Source organism: Pseudophryne corroboree, chromosome 11 (genome assembly GCF_028390025.1).
Source record: "Pseudophryne corroboree isolate aPseCor3 chromosome 11, aPseCor3.hap2, whole genome shotgun sequence".
NCBI classification, from domain to species: domain Eukaryota; kingdom Metazoa; phylum Chordata; class Amphibia; order Anura; family Myobatrachidae; genus Pseudophryne; species Pseudophryne corroboree.
The window spans coordinates 339895676-339915004 of NC_086454.1; the positions used below are offsets into that span (position 1 = coordinate 339895676).

The 19329-nt window shown below is 51.4% G+C and overlaps 1 protein-coding gene across 2 annotated transcripts in view; it reads left to right on the forward strand.

The window, feature by feature from the left end:
- Window positions 1–19329, forward strand: part of COG4 (component of oligomeric golgi complex 4) — a 117780-nt gene that overhangs the window by 60552 nt on the left and 37899 nt on the right. For both annotated transcript variants that reach the window (XM_063945871.1, XM_063945872.1), the window contains exons 6-8: window positions 8985–9090; window positions 11967–12124; window positions 13283–13341. In XM_063945871.1, coding sequence (XP_063801941.1) covers window positions 8985–9090; window positions 11967–12124; window positions 13283–13341 — 323 coding nt within the window. The remainder of the gene's footprint in view (window positions 1–8984; window positions 9091–11966; window positions 12125–13282; window positions 13342–19329) is intronic.

The following is a 19329-nucleotide window of genomic DNA, read 5'->3' on the forward strand; positions in this document are numbered from 1 at the left end:
AGTGGCAATGGCGGAAGCCACCAGGATTCTTCGCTGGGCGGAAAATCATGTAAGTGCACTGTCAGCAGTGTTCATTCCAGGAGTGGACAACTGGGAAGCAAACTTCCTCAGCAGACACGACCTGCATCCAGGAGAGTGGGGACTTCATCAGGAAGTCTTCGCACAGATTGCAAGTCAGTGGGGACTGCCACAGATAGATATGATGGCGTCCCGCCTCAACAAAAAGCTACAGAGGTATTGCGCCAGGTCAAGAGACCCTCAGGCAGTGGCTGTGGACGCGCTAGTGACACCGTGGGTGTTCTAGTCGGTCTATGTGTTTCCTCCTCTCCCTCTCATCCCAAAGGTGTTGAGAATAATAAGAAAAAGAGGAGTACTTAAAATTCTCATTGTTCCAGATTGGCCGCGAAGGGCCTGGTATCCGGATCTGCAGGAGATGTTCACAGACGATCCATGGCCTCTTCCTCTAAGACAGGACCTGCTGCAACAGGGGCCTTGTCTGTTCCAAGACTTACCGCGGCTGTGTTTGACGGCATGGCGGTTGAACGCAGGATCCTAGCGGAAAAGGGCACTCCGGATGAGGTCATTCCCACGCTGATAAAGGCTAGGAAGGACGTGACAGCTAAACATTATCACCGTATATGGAGAAAGTATGTTTCTTGGTGTGAGGCCAGGAATGCTCCTACGGAAGAATTCCATCTGGGCCGTTTCCTTCACTTCCTACAAACTGGAGTGAATTTGGGCCTAAAGTTAGGCTCCATTAAGGTTCAAATTTCGGCCTTATCCATTTTCTTTCAGAAGGAATTGGCTTCTCTCCCAGAAGTACAGACTTTTGTGAAGGGAGTGCTGCATATTCAGCGTCCTTATGTACCTCCGGTGGCGCCTTGGGACCTTAACGTGGTGTTGAGTTTCCTTAAGTCGCACTGGTTTGAACCACTTAAAACGGTGGAGTTAAAATATCTCACTTGGAAGGTGGTCATGATGTTAGCCTTGGCTTCGGCTAGGCGAGTTTCAGAATTGGCGGCTTTGTCTCATAAAAGCCCCTATCTGGTTTTTCATATGGATAGAGCGGAATTGCGGACCCGTCCTCAATTTTTGCCTAAGGTGGTGTGTCCTCTTTTCATATGAACCAACCTATTGTGCTGCCTGTGGCTACGCGAGATTTGGAGGATTCCGAGTCCCTTGATGTGGTCAGGGCTTTGAAAATTTACGTGGCCAGAACGGCTAGGGTCAGAAAAACAGAAGCATTGTTTGTTCTGTATGCAGCCAACAAGGTTGGCGCTCCTGCTTCAAAACTGACTATTGCTTGCTGGATCTGTAACACGATTCAGCAGGCTTATTCTACGGCTGGTTTGCCGTTACCAAAATCGGTTAAGGCCCATTCCACTAGGAAGGTGGGCTCTTCTTGGGCGGCTGCCCGAGGCGTCTCGGCATTACACCTTTGTCGAGCTGCTACTTGGTCGGGTTCAAACACCTTTGCAAAGTTCTATAAGTTTGATACCCTGGCTGAGGAGGACCTCCTGTTTGCTCAATCGGTGCTGCAGAGTCATCCGCACTCTCCCGCCCGTTTGGGAGCTTTGGTATAATCCCCATGGTCCTTACGGAGTCCCCAGCATCCTCTAGGATGTAAGAGAAAATAAGATTTTAAACCTACCGGTAAATCTTTTTCTCGTAGTCCGTAGAGGATGCTGGGCGCCCGTCCCAAGTGCGGACTACTTCTGCAAGACTTGTATATAGTTTTGTTTACATAAGGGTTATGTTATAGTTTTCATCGGTCTCGAACTGATGCTGTGTTGTTTCATACTGTTAACTGGTTCGTATATAACACAAGTTGTACGGTGTGAATGGTGTGGGCTGGTATGAATCTTGCCCTTGGATTAACAAAAATCCTTTCCTCGTACTGTCCGTCTCCTCTGGGCACAGTTTCTCTAACTGAGGTCTGGAGGAGGGGCATAGAGGGAGGAGCCAGTGCACACCCATACCTAAAGTTCTTTCTTAAAGTGCCCATGTCTCCTGCGGAGCCCGTCTATCCCCATGGTCCTTACGGAGTCCCCAGCATCCTCTACGGACTACGAGAAAAAGATTTACCGGTAGGTTTAAAATCTTATTTTTATAGGACTCTAAGTCGTGCCTCTCTTAGAGGGGGGGAGTAAGTACAAGACTCTGGTGACGAACAGGTTTCAGAGGAACCTGAAACTGTCTCTCAGGGTTTTCAGGCGCTTATTACAGCTCTTCGTCTGGTGTTGAAGGTTGAACAGCCGGATCTAGGTACTTCATGTCCCTCGCTGTTCAGCACCAACCAAAAGGATGAGGTCTACTTTTCCGGTTTCGGAGGGGCTCCTAACTACAGCCTGGAAACTTCAAGTATCTTAAAAGATTTTGTCTTCCTACCATTTTCCTGCATATAGCAGAAAGCTATTTCAGACGCCTCCCATAATACATCCCTCGGTGTCTCGTCTGTACAAGAAGACGGTTCTGCCGGTTCCGGGAGGCCACCTCGTTGAGGGTATCATCAGATAGGAGATTCTCAGCAGCAGGAATTTACATTGCCCGGCGCAGGTAGGTTGTTGGGTCAACAAAGCTATGGAAATCTGGACAGACCGCCTGTCCTCAGGTTTGGGTGACAATTTACCTCCCGATCAGCTAATACCTCTTGCGGTATATATTTGCGAATCAGCGTTGTTGAGGCCTCCAAGGACATCTGTACCCTCAGAGCCAGAATTTCCGCCCTGTCTATCTCGGCTTGCAGAGCTCTCTGGCTACAACAGTGGCAAGCGGTTCCTGAATCTAAGAGGTCCAGTGGAGTTGTTTCCTTTTACGAGAGAGGTCCTGTTCGGTACGGAACTTGACACTTGGATCTCTCAAGCTACTTGGGGGTAAGTCTACTTCTCTCCCTATTGCTGCTCCAGCTCCTCACAGGACTTATTTGGGGCCTTTTCAGTCTTTTCGTGTCTGTTCCAGGTTTAGGGGCCCGTGGCTCTTGAGGTAGAGGCAGAGCTTCCACAGTCTCAGCCGGCAGGATGGTAAGTCTAACACTAAACCCAGTGCATGTCGGGCTTCCATCTCACCTGGGGGACCCCAGGGTGGGAGCTCATCTGTAGGACTTCGAGGACGTCTGGACTACATCCTACCCAGATGCTTAGGTTTGAGATCTCATCACCCACGGGTATAAAATCGGTTTCAACTTCAACCGCCTCAGCGTTTCTTCACCATGGGTTTGCCAGCTTCTGACGACAGGAGGGTAGTCTTACAGAATGCTGTCCAAAGACTCCTGTCTGCATCTACAGAAACAGGGCTCCTGCTCCAGCCTTTTCTCGTGCTGAAGCCAGAGAGTTCAGCGAGACAGATTCTGACCTTAAAGGATCTCAATCCTTTCTTGTGAGTGTTCAGATTCAGGATGGAGTCCCTTCAATCGGTAATTGCAGGTTTGGAACAGAATGAATTCATGGTGTGCTTGGACATCAAGGACGCCTATTTACATGTTCTCATTTGGCCTCCACATCCATCCAGCTTTTCTCTGGTTCGCTATAATGGACGCTCACTCCCACTTCCAGGTCTCTCTTCGGCCCTTAGAGGGTTCACAAAGATTATGGCCGTTCTGATGGCCCTTCATCGCAGGTAGGGCGTGAGGTTTATTCCCCTATCAGGACGTTCTGTTGCTGTAGGTCCGGTCCGCAGACCAGTTGATTCAAAATATCCAGATAACCCAAGACCTTATGTTTCAGTTTGGGTGGATCCTCAACTTCCCAAGGTCTCATTTATGCCCCACACAACGGTTGCTGTTCCTGGGGATGATTCTCGACACAGTACGTCAGAAGGTATTTCTTCCTCAGGACAAGATCCTTTCTGTTCAGTCGTTGGTGATGTCGAAACGTCACCAACGTCGGGTATCTGTGTCTACGTCTCCTTGGGAAGATGGTGGTGGCGTTCGAGGCCCTTCAGTACGAAGTTCCATCAGGCCGTCGGAGTTCAGTCCGACACCGCCACGACATCAGCACTCGCAGCCGTGCGGCGATGTGAGAGTTCACCAATATCCTACTCTGGGCAGAGGTATGCGCTCTGGCCATGTCGCCACTCTTCATTCCGGGGGTGGTAAATTGGGAGGCCAATTATCTCGGCTTCCAAAATGTGCACCCAGGACGGTGGACTCTCCATCCTCAGGTGTTTCTTCAGCTGGTCCATTGGTGGGGCTGTCCCCACATCGACCTCATGGCGTCCCACCTACACCTCCAGCTGCCTCTTTCCTGCTCTTGGATGAGAGACTCGGCGCCAGCGGCCCTGGATGCCTTCACTGCTCCTTGGGACTTCCAGTTCGTTTCTCTCTTTCCTCCTTTTCCGTTGCTGCCTCGGGTTCTGCAACGCATAAGAAGTGAAGACGCGCTGGTCCTCCTAGTGACACCTGATTGGCCATGTGGGGATTGGCATTCAGGGCTCCACTTTCTGTCAGTAGTGGAGCCTTGGCTCCTACCAATCAGAGTTCATCTGCTACACCAGGGTCATGCTACATTTGACAGCGTGGCTGTTGTGAAGACCATCTTGAGGAGGAAGGTAGTTCCTCTTACAGTTATAGCTGCCCTATTTCAGGCTCGGGAGTCTATCACATCGTCTCATTACTACCGCATATGGAAGGTCTAGGTGGCCTCGTGTAAACAACGGGGGTTGTCTCCTAAGGTTTTTCCTTTTGGCCCGCCTTCTCCTTTTTCTGCAGGCGGGTTTCTCTGCGGAACTGAGACTTGGTTCTCTGAAGGTTCAGGTCTCTGCTCTTTCTATTTTCTTCCACAGAAACTTGGCTTTGCTTACGGCGGTTCAGACCTTTTTTCACGGGGTTTCTCCAGATCCAACCGCCCTTTCGGCCTCCAATGGCTCCGTGGGGCCTAAGCCTGGTCCTCTCAGTCTCCGTTCTACAGTCTCCTTTGTTTGAGCCTCTTGAATCAATGGAGATTAAAGATCTCGCCTGGAAAATGGACCTTCTCCTGGCTAGGGATTCGGCCAGATGGGTGTCGGTTCTTGGAGCTCTCTCTTGTCGACCTCCTTCCCTGGTGTTTCATGAGGTTAGAGCGGAGCTTCAGACTCGCATGTCATTTCTCCCGACAGTGGTTTCCGATTTTCACATCACCTGGCCGCTTGTGGTTCTGGCCCTTTTTCGGCGGATTCACAGGATACCAGTTCTGGGATGGGACTTCTTCTCTTCAAGAGTCTGATTCCTTATTTGTCCTGTATGATGCCGCTAATCCTGGATGGCTGGCTTCCACACAAACTTTAGCCCGTTGGATCCGTTTGCCTATCCGCCGAAATTTTTGTTTTTTGACGGTTTCTCAGGAACCTCCTGCTTACATTTCGGCGCACTTTATGCGCTCAGTGGGATCCTCGTGGGCGGCCGTCCGTGGGGTTTCCGTTACCTTTTTTTTGCGTTGCGCGACCGTTTGGTCGGGCCGACATACTTTTGTTCAGTTTTAGGAATTTTAGATTTTTGCGGCCTCTGCATCGCAGTTTGGCCGGGTGGTTTTGCAGGACTCTCAGTGCTCTCCCCCTCCCGTTTTGGGAGCTCTGGGACATCCCCACTGTAACTGCTCTCCAGTGAAGGAGAAATCAGGATTTTGGTGCTTACCGATGAAATCCCTTTCTCCGATTCCATAGGGGACACTGGACGCGGACCCGGCGCTGTTTTCCTGCCTTGTTGACTTGTCTGCTTGCCTGTCAATGCGTGACTGCTTTGTTTGTTGTTCGACTCGCCTTCACTGCTGTGGTTTGGTTCACACGTCTCCTTGTGTGTTGTATTTGTTTTCTGTGACTTGGTTAACCTCCTCTGTTTAACATTGGTTTCTTCCAGCTCTCCTCGGGCACAGTTTTAGTAGACTGGCTTGGAGGGGGAACATAGTAGGGGAGGAGCTAGTCACAGTGCTAATATTTAAAGTACCAGCTCCCAGTTACTGCCTACTATATCCCCACTGTATCTGCACTCCAGTGTCCCCTGTGGAATTGGAGAAAGGGATTTATCGGTAAGTACCAAAATTCTGATTTCTGCCCTGTCCACCTCTCTCCTCTGCCCCCATTGTTCTGCTCCATTGTTTCTGCCCTGTCCCATCCTCTCCTCTGCCCCCGGTGTGTTGCTCCCCTGTTTCTGCCCTGTCCCCCTCTCTCATCTGCCCCCATTGTTCTGCTCCATTGTTTCTGCCCCGTCCACTCCTCTCCTCTGCCCCCGGTGTGATGCTCCCCTGTTTCTGCCCTGTCCCCCCCTCTCCTCTGCCCCCGGTGTTCTGCTCCCCTGTTTCTGCCCTGTCCCCTCCTCTCCTCTGCCCCCAGTGTTCTGTTCCCTGTTTCTGCCCTGTCCCCCCCCTCTCCTCTGCCCCCAGTGTGCTGCTCCCTGTTTCTGCCCTGTCCCCTCCTCTCCTCTGCCCGCAGTGTTCTGCTCCCCTGTTTCAGCCCTGTCCCCCCCTCTCCTCTGCCCCCAGTGTTCTGCTCCCCTGTTTCTGCCCTGTCCCCCCCCCCTCTCCTCTGCCCGCAGTGTTCTGCTCCCCTGTTTCTGCCCTGTCCCCCCCCTCTCCTCTGCCCGCAGTGTGCTGCTCCCCTGTTTCTGCCCTGTCCCCCCCTCTCCTCTGCCCCCATTGTTCTGCTCCATTGTTTCTGCCCTGTCCCCTCCTCTCCTCTGCCCCCGGTGTGCTGCTCCCCTGTTTCTGCCCTGTCCCCCTCTCTCCTCTGCCCCCATTGTTCTGCTCCATTGTTTCTGCCCTGTCCCCCCCCCCCCCCTCTCCTCTGCCCTCAATGTTCGGTTCCCCTGTTTCTGCCCCCCCCCCTCTCCTCTGCCCCCGGTGTTCTGCTCCCCTGTTTCTGCCCTGTCCCCTCCTCTCCTCTGCCCCCAGTGTTCTGTTCCCTGTTTCTGCCCTGTCCCCCCCTCTCCTCTGCCCCCAGTGTGCTGCTCCCTGTTTCTGCCCTGTCCCCTCCTCTCCTCTGCCCGCAGTGTTCTGCTCCCCTGTTTCAGCCCTGTCCCCCCCTCTCCTCTGCCCCCAGTGTTCTGCTCCCCTGTTTCTGCCCTGTCCCCCCCCCCCTCTCCTCTGCCCGCAGTGTTCTGCTCCCCTGTTTCTGCCCTGTCCCCCCCCTCTCCTCTGCCCGCAGTGTGCTGCTCCCCTGTTTCTGCCCTGTCCCCCTCTCTCCTCTGCCCCCATTGTTCTGCTCCATTGTTTCTGCCCTGTCCCCTCCTCTCCTCTGCCCCCGGTGTGCTGCTCCCCTGTTTCTGCCCTGTCCCCCTCTCTCCTCTGCCCCCATTGTTCTGCTCCATTGTTTCTGCCCTGTCCCCTCCTCTCCTCTGCCCCCGGTGTGCTGCTCCCCTGTTTCTGCCCTGTCCCCCTCTCTCCTCTGCCCCCATTGTTCTGCTCCATTGTTTCTGCCCCGTCCACTCCTCTCCTCTGCCCCCGGCGTGATGCTCCCCTGTTTCTGCCCTGTCCCCCTCTCTCCTCTGCCTCCATTGTTCTGCTCCATTGTTTCTGCCCTGTCCTTCCCCCCCCCCCCCCCCTCTCCTCTGCCCTCAATGTTCGGTTCCCCTGTTTCTGCCCTGTCCCCCCCCCCCCTCTCCTCTGCCCCCGGTGTTCTGCTCCCCTGTTTCTGCCCTGTCCCCTCCTCTCCTCTGCCCCCAGTGTTCTGCTCCCCTGTTTCTGCCCTGTCCCCCCCTCTCCTCTGCCCCCAGTGTGCTGCTCCCTGTTTCTGCCCTGTCCCCTCCTCTCCTCTGCCCCCAGTGTTCTGCTCACCTGTTTCAGCCCTGCCCCCCCCCCCTCTCCTCTGCCCGCAGTGTTCTGCTCCCCTGTTTCTGCCCTGTCCCCCCCTCTCCTCTGCCCCCAGTGTTTGGTTCCCATGTTTCTGCCCTGTCTCCCCCCCTCTCCTCTGCCCTCAGTGTTTGGTTCCCATGTTTCTGCCCTGTCCCCTCCTCTCCTCTGCCCCCAGTGTTCTGCTCCCATGTTTCTGCCTTGTCCCCCCCTCTCCTCTGCCCTCAATGTTCGGTTCCCATGTTTCTGCCCTGTCTCCCCCTCTCCTCTGCCCCCGGTGTGCTGCTCCCCTGTTTCTGCCCTGTCCCCCCCTCTCCTCTGCCCCCGGTGTTCTGCTCCCTTGTTTATGCCCTGCCCCCCCCCCCCCTTTCCTCTGCCCCCAGTGTTCTGCTCCCCTGTTTCTGCCCTGTCCCCCCCCCTCTCCTCTGCCCCCGGTGTGCTGCTCCCCTGTTTCTGCCCTGTCCCCTCCTCTCCTCTGCCCCCAGTGTTCTGCTCCCTTGTTTATGCCCTGTCCCCCCCCCCCTCTCCTCTGCCCGCAGTGTTCTGCTCCCCTGTTTCTGCCCTGTCCCCCCCCCCCCTCTCCTCTGCCCGCAGTGTTCTGCTCCCCTGTTTCTGCCCTGTCCCCTCCTCTCCTCTGCCCCCAGTGTTCTGCTCCCCTGTTTCTGCCCTGTCCCCCCCCTCTCCTCTGCCCGCAGTGTTCTGCTCCCCTCTTTCTGCCCTGTCCCCTCCTCTCCTCTGCCCCCAGTGTTCTGCTCCCTTGTTTATGCCCTGCCCCCCCCCTCTCCTCTGCCCCCGGTGTGCTGCTCCCCTGTTTCCGCCCTGTCCCCCCCTCTCCTCTGCCCCCAGTGTTCTGCTCCCTTGTTTCTGCCCTGCCCCCCCCCCCCCCCCTCCTCTCCTCTGCCTTCGGTGTGCTGCTCCCCTGTTTCTGCCCTGTCTCCCCCCCCCTCTCCTCTGCCCTCAATGTTTGGTTCCCATGTTTCTGCCCTGTCCCCCTCTCTCCTCTGCCCCCAGTGTTCTGCTCCCCTGTTTCCGCCCTGTCCCCCTCTCTCCTCTGCCCCCAGTGTTCTGCTCCCTTGTTTATGCCCTGCCCCCCCCCCCCTCTCCTCTGCCTTCGGTGTGCTGCTCCCCTGTTTCCGCCCTGTCCCCCCCTCTCCTCTGCTCCCCCTACAGTATAAGGTGTCTGATACAGTCCAGGCCTTAGAGTAGCTGATTATGGTCTCTGCTCCGCAGGTCGCTAAGAAAGCTGAAGAGAACCTGGCCCTGGCGCTGGGATCAGAGGGCGGTGAGCGGAGGGCATCCCTCTTATTTGCAGACACTCTCACTCTGCTGTTTGAAGGTGAATATATTAGACAGTGGGGTATATTTACTAAGGTGTGAGATTTTTAGAAGTGGAGATGTTGCCCATAGCAACCAATCAGATTCTAGCTATTCTCTTCTAGATGCAGCTATATATATGTTAGGTGGAATCTGTGGGCAACATCTCCACCTCACACCTTAGTAAATAAACCCCCATGTGTTATATACGCCGAATACTCTGTACCTGTATCTGCCCTGTACAGCTGTGTCACAGAGAGGGGTCTGGGGTCCCCCGTGGTGTGTACCCCCTACCTTACTCTGCCAGCCTATGTCTAGTGTGTATAGTGTTACGCGGTGCCCGTACAGCTGTGTCACAGAGAGGGGTCTGGGTTCCCCGTGGTGTGTACCACCTACCTTACTCTGTGTGCCTGTGTCTAGTGTGTATAGTGTAACGCGGTGCCCGTACAGCTGTGTCACAGAGAGGGGTCTGGGGTTCCCTGTGGTGTGTACCCCCTACCTTACTCTGCCAGCCTATGTCTAGTGTGTATAGTGTAACGCGGTGCCCGTACAGCTGTATCACAGAGAGGGGTCTGGGGTCCCCCGTGGTGTGTACCCCCTACCTTACTCTGCCAGTCTATGTCTAGTGTGTATAGTGTAACGCGGTGCCCGTAAAGCTGTGTCACAGAGAGGGATCTGGGGTTCCCTGTGGTGTGTACCCCCTACCTTACTCTGCCAGCCTATGTCTAGTGTGTATAGTGTTACGCGGTGCCCGTACAGCTGTGTCACAGAGAGGGATCTGGGGTTCCCTGTGGTGTGTACCCCCTACCTTACTCTGCCAGCCTATGTCTAGTGTGTATAGTGTAACGCGGTGCCCGTACAGCTGTGTCACAGAGAGGGGTCTGGGTTCCCTGTGGTGTGTACCCCCTACCTTACTCTGCCAGTCTATGTCTAGTGTGTATAGTGTAACGCGGTGCCCGTACAGCTGTGTCACAGAGGGATCTGGGGTTCCCTGTGGTGTGTACCCCCTACCTTACTCTGCCAGCCTATGTCTAGTGTGTATAGTGTAACGCGGTGCCCGTACAGCTGTGTCACAGGGTGGGGCCTGGGGTCCCCCGTGGTGTGTACCCCCTACCTTACTCTGCCAGTCTATGTCTAGTGTGTATAGTGTAACGCGGTGCCCGTACAGCTGTGTCACAGAGGGATCTGGGGTTCCCTGTGGTGTGTACCCCCTACCTTACTCTGCCAGCCTATGTCTAGTGTGTATAGTGTTACGCGGTGCCCGTACAGCAGTGTCATAGAGAGGGGTCTGGGGTTCCCTGTGGTGTGTACCCCCTACCTTACTCTGCCAGCCTATGTCTAGTGTGTATAGTGTAATGCGGTGCCCGTACAGCTGTATCACAGAGAGGGGTCTGGGGTCCCCCGTGGTGTGTACCCCCCTACCTTACTCTGCCAGCCTATGTCTAGTGTGTATAGTGTCACGCGGTGCCCGTACAGCTGTGTCACAGAGAGGGGTCTGGGTTCCCTGTGGTGTGTACCCCCTACCTTACTCTGCCAGCCTATGTCTAGTGTGTGTATAGTGTTACGCGGTGCCCGTACAGCTGCGTCACAGAGAGGGGTCTGGGTTCCCTGTGGTGTGTACCCCCTACCTTACTCTGCCAGCCTATGTCTAGTGTGTATGGTGTAACGCGGTGCCCGTACAGCTGTATCACAGAGAGGGGTCTGGGGTCCCCCGTGGTGTGTACCCCCTACCTTACTCTGCCAGCCTATGTCTAGTGTGTATAGTGTTACGCGGTGCCCGGACAGCTGTGTCACAGAGAGGGGTCTGGGTTCCCTGTGGTGTGTACCCCCTACCTTACTCTGCCAGCCTATGTCTAGTGTGTATAGTGTAACGCGGTGCCCGTACAGCTGTATCACAGAGAGGGGTCTGGGGTTCCCTGTGGTGTGTACCCCCTACCTTACTCTGCCAGCCTATGTCTAGTGTGTATAGTGTAACGCGGTGCCCGTACAGCTGTGTCACAGAGAGGGGTCTGGGGTCCCCCGTGGTGTGTACCCCCTACCTTACTCTGCCAGTCTGTGTCTAGTGTGTATAGTGTAACGCGGTGCCCGTACAGCTGTGTCACAGAGAGGGGTCTGGGTTCCCTGTGGTGTGTACCCCCTACCTTACTCTGCCAGTCTATGTCTAGTGTGTATAGTGTAACGCGGTGCCCGTACAGCTGTGTCACAGAGAGGGATCTGGGGTTCCCTGTGGTGTGTACCCCCTACCTTACTCTGCCAGCCTATGTCTAGTGTGTATAGTGTAACGCGGTGCCCGTACAGCTGTGTCACAGAGAGGGGTCTGGGGTCCCCCGTGGTGTGTACCCCCTACCTTACTCTGCCAGTCTGTGTCTAGTGTGTATAGTGTAACGCGGTGCCCGTACAGCTGTATCACAGAGAGGGGTCTGGGGTTCCCTGTGGTGTGTACCCCCTACCTTACTCTGCCAGCCTATGTCTAGTGTGTATAGTGTAACGCGGTGCCCGTACAGCTGTGTCACAGAGAGGGGTCTGGGGTCCCCCGTGGTGTGTACCCCCTACCTTACTCTGCCAGTCTATGTCTAGTGTGTATAGTGTAACGCGGTGCCCGTACAGCTGTGTCACAGAGAGGGGTCTGGGTTCCCTGTGGTGTGTACCCCCTACCTTACTCTGCCAGCCTATGTCTAGTGTGTATAGTGTAATGCGGTGCCCGTACAGCTGTGTCACAGAGAGGGGTCTGGGGTCCCCCGTGGTGTGTACCCCCTACCTTACTCTGCCAGCCTATGTCTAGTGTGTATAGTGTAACGCGGTGCCCGTACAGCTGTGTCACAGAGAGGGGTCTGGGGTTTCCTTCTTTCCCGTTGTACATGTTATTGTTGTGCACCAGTCACCGTCGCTGTTTTTCAGGTATTGCTCGAATAGTAGAGACTCATCAACCCATCCTGGAGACATACTATGGACCAGGGAGACTGTACATACTCATTAAGCACCTCCAGGCGGAGTGTGACCGGCAGGTGGAGAGAGTGGTGGATACGTTTATGCAGCAGAGAGACTATCAGAGGAAGGTGAGGATGTGGGTAATTAGCAAGGATAAAGCGCGAGGGGCCACCTGATATCTCAAGCAGGGCGCGAGGAGCCACCTGATATCGCATGCAGGCCGCGAAGGTCCTTCCTAATATCTCACGCAGGCTACGAGGGTCCTCCTGATATCTCACGCAGGCCGCGAGGGACCTTCCTTATATCTCACGCAGGCTACGAGGGTCCTCCTGATATCTCACGCAGGCCGCGAGGGACCTTCCTAATATCTCACGCAGGCTACGAGGGTCCTCCTGATATGTCACGCAGGGCGCCAGGGGCCACCTGATATATCACGCTGGGTGCCATGGGCCACCTGATATCTCACGCAGGGCGTCAGGAGCCACCTGATATCTCACGCAGGCCGCGAGGGTCCTCCTGATATCTCATGCAGGCCGCAAGGGTCCTCCTAATATCTCATGCACACTCCCACACTTCCGGATGCAGTATAATTGTGTAGGACCATGGAAGTTTGATGGAGCTTCTGTATAGAAGAGCCAACAAGTCTGCAATCCCAAAACAATCTTGTAATCCAGAAGCCACCATGCTCCCAGGCACCATCCTCAGTACAATGGTAGGAGCTGAGACTCCAAGACCAGTGTCTTTCAGAAGCTAAAGCACCAACCTCTGGAGCTCTCTTTTCTTCTCTTCTTAAAAAGGCTTCCAATTCCCACCACTAAAGTCCCTCCTGCAAAGGGTGGTCTTAGGAAAAGGTATCCCATGATTGGTAGAGCTCAATGAGGGTCTGTAAAAGAGATGAGTCCTGAGGAGAGACCCTTGTTGTTCTCATGCCCCAGTGTCTGACTAGTCCTAGGACAGAACAATGGGCTCTTGATGCAATTAATCCCTTGGGATGATAGCCAATCACTCCATATTTTAACCCCTTATAGTTGCTTGTGACATCAGAGGGGCTCCAGCTGCTCCCAGCTTCCTGTTATAAGTGTCTCCAATAAGTGACTGGTCCAGAATAAAGCACCACACCTGGCCCTGTGTAAGAACAATAGCTGACTTCTCAGTTCTGTGCTAAAGCATTGTCATTGTCCAGTATGATGTGCTGTATGTTGTATCGTACAGGCTGTGAGGTATGAGGTGCTGTACGTTGTATCATACAGGCTGTGAGGTATGAGGCTGTCACTTTTTTCTTGCAGTTTCAGCAAGTGCAGAGCAGTATGATCAAAGCATCATCTGTGGACAAGATGGAGCCCAGGTGAGCGCATGACTGTTCCCACACCAGTGACAATACACAGTATACACAGAGGCGTGTAATAAGTGGTCATCTCCAAGTGTGCAGTATGGCTGGAATTGTGATATCGCATAAAGTGAATGCAGTCATTACCTACAGATGAGTCCACTAGAGTGCATCAGCCGGTTCCATACAGTGCAGTGGTTATCTACTTCCAGTGCTTATAGGTGTGTACACAGTGTATGAACACAACGCGGACCTCCTGATCAGCTTTCCCCAGGGGGGTGTGAGAGAGAGTGAGAGGTCAGTCTTGAGAATGCTAAATTCCTTGTCGTATAAACAACCCGTTATGAAGCTAAGAACACTGTACGCTGTTTGCTTAAGAAGTACCGTAATGGTACGCTATTGGCGTAGCGATCGCTCAGTCGTAGGCGAGACGCTCAAGCGTCACGTTCGCTCACGGCCCAGTGATCACAGGACACGTTATTGGCTATGTCTAGGGGAATGATTCGCTATGGCGTAGCATACGCTCGAGACCACGAGGAGGTCACCAGCGATGCAGACGCTCACAACACTATACCTTTATGTTAAAACCTTATACCAATGAAATACACTGAATATCTTAATGTGAGTACAGGGTGTAAATGCAACCTTGTGTAACCTGACTAACTACAAAGCTGCTTGAGCGTCACCGACGCTCAAGTGAACACTTAACACTATAGAAAATGCACAGATACTGGTTTAGGTTCCAAAGCCTATTAACTGTATTATATCTAATATACTTGTAAAAGGGGATAACAGTACAAATGATACACTACAATATAACAGAGACTTCCTAACCACAGAGCTAAACAATAAATACAAAAGGACAATACTACTCTGACCTAAATGAAATACAATACTATCTAATAAAATACAATACTAGCCTAGTCTAGGGGAGATATGAGAGAACAGAACAGGGAGAGAGAGAGAGAGAGAGATGAGAGAAATTGGCTCACAGAAAGACAATGATTACGGAGAGAAACTTACGCACAAAGGGTATGATCGCCTGCGCCTCGATATCCAGCTCCCGGCTATCAGCAGATAACCGTTGATGAGAGAGTGAGAGCTGGATGTGGTCGGCCTGCCTATTTATGCCCCACACACAATGCAATCTCCTGGTCCTACAATCCCATTGTCCATTGGCCGAAGGAATTCGGCCCTGCATCATAACAAAAGGTCATAGGGTGATTCATACAGGTGGGCTGTGACGATTTCCAACAGCTCAGGTGGGTGGGAAACTGGGTTTCCCGCCGCATACCTGAGTATGGGTAAATAATAGAAATGGACATAAACTTCTTATGTCCATAACTATTCGCACGAGCGATTAATACGCTCCAAACCAACACCGGAATATTGCTAATTAAATACTCTTCCGATGGGTACCAAACACTGCTGTATGATTCCTGTTAGACCCTTCGTACGATATAAAGAGGGATTCCTCAGCTCTGGGACATTGTATTTTAACCAAACTTTCAGAATCTATCAAAGGGACCATGATCTATAAACTACATTAATTGTGAAAATATGTAACGAATGAGTCGCACGCTACGACCACATAAACTCTACCGTAAATGCGCATACCGCGCCTGCGAGTGCACGCTATTGCGGGTATGCGCCTCCACGGGAGAGCGTACGCACGCGCAGCGCGGACCAGTGTGCGGTGCAAATATGGCAACGTGCATTGAGACATTTTTCTGACTTTGACAGTCCACCCTTTGGCAGTCAATAATAACTGCCACAAAACATTTAAGGAGAAAAATGTAAGTCAGGGGTTAATTGATTTCCATGGTTGGGTAGGGGAGAAGAGTGGAGTAGGTGTGAAGAGGGTATGACCTAGTGAGAAAGTAGAAGCATGTGTGTATGAGTCCATGTTTGGAGGGTCATGTATCATCGTGCCGTACGTGTGGTAAATCAAGCTTCGAGGTATTGCGAAGTATACATTTGAATTCCTTCTTATCCTGTGGTACAGGTCTGTGGATGGGCTGTCAAACTCTACCGAGCTCATTTCGGCTGTGGTTGTAACAAAATGGGGATGCACATTTTAGTTGATGATACATGAATGGGGGAGGTATGTGGTTGCTGATATCTGTGCCTGTATTCCCTATCGACTATGTGTGTTATTACCTGAGGGTTGTAGAGATGAAGATAAAGAACACTTACGAAAAATGCAATGATATTCTATGTCAGGGAAATGTACATCTGTTGTTGAAGTTGTGTTCGGTATCTGTTGAGAGTCGTCTTCTTTGCGCTGTTTTGCTCCTTAGGCATGAGCAACAAGCTTTGTCAGTGCCATCAGATTTACAAAAATGTTGGGCTAGCGTGAGTTTAAAAATACTAGGGAAACTGGGGATCCATGGCAAAGTTCATCAAGTGTCCATATTTAAAGTTGTCAAATCTTCTTCTTTGGTCAATCCGTTGTCTGTATACATCTCGTCTCGTCAGCTTCCTCGTCCAAGGGGGTCTTTGTATCTTGGAGAAAAGCAGAAAAACAGGTGAAAGAAACGGACCGTATAATCGCATTTTCATCACATTCTGGTTTCTATCATTGGGTCATAAATCAAATCCAGGTTAATTACAGTTTCCTCGCTCCTCAAGCTCATCACTTTTGTACTTTGTTTGCACCTCATTAAAGCCTGCCCGCATCTAAATATCAATCCAATCGATATAACGACACCCAAGATACATAGTAGAAACTTTCCAACATCCATTATGACTCCTTGAGCCCAGTCTCCTAAACCGGAGAACCAATTTCGCGGGTTCAACCATGACACCCAACCAGTCAGCTCATTACCTACAGCAGCAAGGGTGAGATTGTGTTTTCGACGAAATTCCCACTTTAATTGCAGAATATCATCCATCTTTTGGTCTATGACCTCTACCGGATCCTCGGTGCTATTTGTGATATACGTGCAACACTTTATGCCGTACTGTGTTGCCAATGTAACACAATATCCGCCTGTTACTGCTGTAAGATAATTAAGAACCATCCTATGCTGAACTAGTTCTGTTTTGTAAGCTTGAAGTTCTCTTCCAGTGTATCTAAACGTGTCATCATACATTTCAGTGATATTATCTAACAAATTGGCGAGTGCGGAAATGTATCTATAATTCATCACACCTCGAGCGGTGCGAGTGAAATCTAACGCTACCAGAACCTGAATCCCGGTGGATTCATGGATAAGATCAGAGGCCGGATGCTCTAACCTTTCTGACAGTTGTCTTTTAACTCGGTGCTCGTAATGAGTGTGAGTATAAGGAGCTTGGGCACCACGGTGTATGTCCTTCATTTTGTCATGTGTAACAGTCATCACTTCAGGCAATACTTTTCCAATATAACACAATCCTTCAGAGTTTGGGGCAAGCCACTTGTACGCCTTTCTCCCGCATATGAAATATGCATCATCGGGGAGAACATATGGGACGGAGAAGGACATGACCATGTTACAAACCTTCCAGGTGAAATCTCCTGACCCTAATTCTTCCATCTGCCTAATGCACGTATCGGTTTGTACGATATGTGCACAGTATCCTGGTGATACCTCTCCAACTCTAGTAATCCTATTTCCTAGGGTATATCGATATCGGAAAGATTTTCCTCTACTGGCTATGTGGCGTACGAGCTCTGTATCTGTAGGCATTCTATCTGCTCTGTGTGAAAAGGTCATGGTAAGGTTGCTCCATGACACTTCCCAATTTCCCGGTTTTCTGGGATTGGAGATGTTAAAACATAAGAGGGACCTATCCACATGGTATTGGTGGAGCTTCAAACTAGGAGGGCTGGAGATGTTAAACCTCCGGTCCACCGGTCTCCCACCACTTAGCTCAAGTACCTCCCCTAACGTTAAAGGAAATGGTACTAGCCCTGATTTACTGTGACCCTGAGGTACTTGAGAGCATACCCAACAATCTGTTTGGTTTAACACGTTACCCACTAGAGAGTGATAGTCACTCAATGGATGCCGGTCCATATGGATATTAAAACTAGATTGGCATTTCTTTATGCATCCATCTTCAACCAGATTATCACAGAGCCTACAGATACAATTTTCTTCAGCTAACAATCCATCACAATTTCTTCTATCGGATCGTTTTCTGATACTCGCCTTTGCTTGTTGGTTTGGTTGATCTTGGAAAACTACGCCTCCATCATCATAATCGGAACCCATTCCAGAACCTCTCTCGACCTCTATGGTACTCTCGCCGGAACAGACTGCTCTGGTCAACATCATGGTTAACATAAAAATCCGGATCACAGTCTCTTGGGGCAAGTCCATCTTTGAGGAGGAAATAGAGAAGAATGAGAAGGGGGAAAAAGAAATTTTTAAGGGAGAGGGGATGGGAAGTGGAGAAAAACAATAAAAGGGAGAGGGGAGTCGACAACTGCTTCCGGTCTTCAAGGCTCAGGTGCCGCCTCAGTCCTCCTGGAACAGACACTCTAGTGATACAACCTCTACCGTCTGTTCCTTATCACGGGACTTCTCTGGATCAGCAACCTTTTTGCAGTGGGATGAATGGACCCAAGTCTCTCTCTCAGCAACCTTCAATGCTGTGGTGCTGGTCAATAAGACCTGGTATGGTCCTTCCCATCTATCAATAAGACAACCTGAGCGTAGAAAATTTCGTATCATTACATAATCCCCAGGTTCAATGTCATGACAATTACTACCTGGTAAATCAGGAATCACCAACTTCAGATTATCATTTTGACTCCTCAACTGCTTACTCATGTTAATCAAGTATTTTACAGTTACTTCATTGTTACATTTCAGATCATCCTGAGGGTTAATCATGACATGCGGTTGTCGACCAAACAAGATTTCAAAAGGAGACAGATTAAGGGGGGACCTGGGAGTGGTTCTGATGCTATACAAAACAATGGGTAAAGCTTCTGGCCACGTCAATCCTGTCTCTGCCATTACTTTACTCAATTTATTTTTAATAGTGCTGTTCACTCTTTCGACCTTCGCACTCGCCTGTGGACGGTACGGAGTGTGCAGCTTGCTATCAATTCCCATCAACTTACACATTCCTTGAAAGACATCACCTGTAAAATGGGTACCCCTATCACTTTCAATGATTCTAGGGATACCATATCTACATACAAATTCCTGCACAATTTTCTTAGCTGTAAACATAGCGGTATTTGTAGCTGCTGGAAAAGCTTCGACCCAATTCGAGAAAACATCTATACAAACAAGTACATATTTCAAATTTCGACATGGGGGTAATTGAATGAAGTCAATTTGTATTACTTGGAAAGGGCCGCCGGCAGGTGGGATATGGGATGGTTCTGTAGGTATTGCTTTTCCAATATTCTTTCTCAGACAGGTAAGGCATGACATTGCTCTTTTACCCGCATGAGAGGAGAATCCTGGGGCGCACCAGTATGCTCTTACCAATTTGCACATCCCCTCCCTGCCTAGATGAGTCAGCCCGTGAGCTGCTTCAGCCAGGCATGGAAGGTATGCCCTGGGGGCCACTGGTTTACCGTGTCCATCCGTCCAGAGCCCTGAGGACTCCTGGCCATATCCCTTTGCCTTCCAGACTGCTCTTTCCTGTGTGGAACACAAATTCTGCATCTCACACAACTTCTGTGTGTTGATGGTATTAAATACCATCAACTGTGTGGTGTTTGTCCGTGTGGGGGTAGCAGCTGCAAGCTTTGCGGCTTCGTCTGCTCGGCTGTTACCAAGGGATACTGGGTCTTGACTATATGTATGTGCTTTACATTTGATAACAGCCACTCTGTCGGGTTCCTGTATCGCTGTTAGAAGCCTTTTTATGTGAGCTGCATGCGCTATCGGTGTACCAGCCGCCGTCATGAAATTTCTGAGCCGCCATAGGGCTCCGAAATCATGGACTACCCCGAAGGCGTATCTAGAATCGGTGTAGATATTGGCAGACTTACCCTTAGCCAATTCACATGCTCTGGTTAGGGCGACCAGTTCAGCAACCTGGGCTGAGTGAGGT